The sequence below is a fragment of the Alligator sinensis genome, unplaced genomic scaffold (assembly GCF_000455745.1).
Source record: "Alligator sinensis unplaced genomic scaffold, ASM45574v1 scaffold437_1, whole genome shotgun sequence".
Classification (NCBI taxonomy): domain Eukaryota; kingdom Metazoa; phylum Chordata; order Crocodylia; family Alligatoridae; genus Alligator; species Alligator sinensis.
The window spans coordinates 1,060,165-1,063,026 of NW_005842176.1; the positions used below are offsets into that span (position 1 = coordinate 1,060,165).

A 2,862-nucleotide genomic window follows, 5' to 3' on the forward strand; every position below is an offset into this window, starting at 1 on the left:
CTGATACTTCGGAGGAAATCTTTCAGTCAGGCACTGTGTATTAATTGTATTATAGCGATATCCAAAGGCATCAGTTGGGATCAGGAAGTCCGTCGTGCTAGGCATATAGCCCTTATGAGAGAGAGAGAGAGAGAGAGGAATAGACTGCCATAATATACCTCATACCCTATATTGGTGTTGGGGTTTGGAAGTAGAACAGTGTGTGCTGAAAAAGCTGCTGTGTATGTACCTGGTAGGCCGGGGTTGTATTCTGAACAGTGTCAGTGTAATGCCAAGCAGGCTTTTCTCCTTGACTCTGGCACCTGGAGATCATTTCACACTGAACGCAAAACGGAACCAGCCACAGGGTTCATCGATGGTGACTTGATTGAAAGCTTCTTGGACATCAGCCGCCCCAAAATGCAGGAGGTTGTGGCAAACCTACAGGTGAGATTGGAGGGGGATGAGGGAAGGGGCAGGCTTGGACTTTGGGCAGTTCTGGGTGAGCAGCAGGGGATCTTGCAAATCACAGAGCTGCTCAGCCTTTGTGTGGAGCCCCCTCCCTGTGTCCTGCCAGAAGGTACCAGCCTTGGAGGTCTTTGTTCCTCCTTGCACCCTGGCTGCACTGCTCTCTTGTGTCCTAACCTTCTTCCCCTGGTGCAGATTGATGATGGCAGCGGCATGAAGAGGGAGGCCACCGTGGATGATCTGATCAAGATTGTGGAGGAGCTGACCCGGATCCATTAGTAGGATTTGGAGTTGTCCCCTAGCACCTTCCTCCATGTAGAAAATGGAGTCTTTTCCCACCTGCAGCCGGAGGCCCCTCTCCAGTTGCACTATGACACCAGAGGATGGTGGTTACTTGCCTGGGTGGAAGTAAGGAAACCTCTTTGACCCGAAGTCATCTTGCCAAGGGCTTGGCGGATGCAATATTGGGCAGGCGCCATGTCATTTCCTGCTTGGACTCACCAATCCTGTGGATCTGAGCTCCCAACCCCAGGCTTGTGATGGCAGATTGCTCCTTTTGGGTAAATTGCTAGTGCTTGGCTTCTGGGGTGTCGCTGCCTAAATTCCCCTGTGACTTACCCGTTCACTGTTGTCCTTAGTATCTTTTTATTTGAAGGGGGAGGGAGGGTTGCATTTATTGTGTTTTGAAGTGAAAGCTGACTCTGTCTCCATTGGGGCCTGTGGAGGGATTGGAACAGGGGTGGACAAAATACGGCCCACAGGCTGGATACAGCCTGCCAGGTGATTGGATCTGGCCCATGGATGCCTCAGCAGTTCTCCACATGGGTCCATGCCCTGCCCACTCGCACTGGGGTAGCCCTGCCCACTCGCACCAGGCTCCCACTGCTGCCCACTAGCCCAGGCCGTGGCAAATGCACAGCTTCTGCTGGAGTTATTCCTAGTGTGGCTGCAGCTGAGTGCTGCTCTGTGCTCCCTGCCTCCAGCAGAGGCTCCTGCATTTCATCCTCCCCCCAGCCACACTAAGTGAGCAGTTTCAGCTGGGCAGCTCCTACCTCAGTTCGCAAGGCTCCAGTTTCAGCTCCCAGCCACTTTGGGATGGAAGGAAGCCAGGATCTGGAGCCAGAGCCCCACACACCTGCTGGGAGTAGCACAGCACAGTGGGGCAAGAGTGAGAGGAGGACCTGCTGCTGGAGGTTGTGGGGTACAGAGAAGCACCCAGCTGGCTGCAGCTACACTTAGTACAGCCCACCAGAAGCTGCTCCTGCCCCTGCTGCGCTGTGCTATGCCGCACCATTCCAGGTGGGTGGGCGAGCAGCTTCAACTGGGTGGCTCCTGCTCCAGCGCCAGGACTCTGGCTTCATTCAGCTCCTGGCTGCCCTCCCTGGAGATGGAGCCAGAGCCCCGTGTACTGGGGCAGGAGCAGAGCAGCTTCCAGTGGGCTGTTCCCAGGACAGCTGCAGCCAGCCAGGTGCTGTTCTTTGCCCCCCAGCTTCTGCACCCCCTGCCTTCAGCAGCAGCTCTTGCTTCTGCTGCACCGTACCACACCACTCCTGGTGGGTGTGGGGCTCCAGATGCTGGAAATGGAGGCAGGGGACTCAGAGCAGCACCTGCCCAGGCTGTGGGCACCAGCGCAAGCACAGTGCAGGCTGCCCTGGTGAGAGCAGGTGGGGTTTGGCCCCATGTGGAGTGCCACTGGGGCAGCATGGACACTGCCCAGGGCAGCTCTGTGCGTGCCCCCTGCCTCCTCCCATCCCAACCACAGCAGGCTCCTGGGACCTAGGCATTGCCCCCCTCCACACACAGACATATACAGAGGCACAGGCCCCCCTCCACACCCCACAGAGCAGGGGCATGTGATCCCAGTCCCTCCCACCGCTCTCACTTCACTCAACACTGCTCCCACCCGCCCACAGCCCCATAGGGAGTTTTGGTCAGTTGTTGGTGGGGGTGGCAGTCCTGACACAGCCCATAACAGCTGATCAAAATTCCCTATGTGGCCCTTGGGCCCAAATAATTGCCTACCCCTTGGCTGGAAGGTCATCTCTGGTACTGGGGTGCCCGGGGTAACACCTGTGTCGGCTTGCAGAGGTGCCTGTTTGTCTGGGTAGTGAAGCTGAGAGGGTGGAGAAGGACTCTCTCTCCCCTCTCCCCCCTACCCACCGCAGCCCCCCACAGGATTCATGGGTCACTCAGGGAGGAAGGGCCTGGAAAGCTAAATCAGCGGTTGGTTTCAGAGTTTTACCAAATAAAGTAGAGTCCAAGAGGAAAGGCTGGCTTCTGTTATCTCCTTGTCCCTCTTTTCCATTAGACAATCTTCCTGCAGCACCTTCCCTGGTATGTGCCATTGTTGTAGGGGTCACATCTGTCATGTTACATGGGGAATGCTCGTTCCAGATGTTTGTTCTTATTTGTTTC

General features: G+C 56.1%; 1 protein-coding gene across 1 annotated transcript in view; it reads left to right on the forward strand.

Annotated features, from left to right (window-relative positions):
- Positions 1 to 2,715, forward strand: part of DDB1 (damage specific DNA binding protein 1) — a gene marked incomplete at its 5' end in the record, with an annotated part of 31,822 nt that extends 29,107 nt beyond the window's left edge. Inside the window, 2 exons of the mRNA XM_025206941.1 lie at positions 303 to 426; positions 643 to 2,715. Of these exons, the coding sequence (XP_025062726.1) occupies positions 303 to 426; positions 643 to 726 (208 nt within the window). The remainder of the gene's footprint in view (positions 1 to 302; positions 427 to 642) is intronic.
- Positions 2,716 to 2,862: the final 147 nt, after the last annotated feature.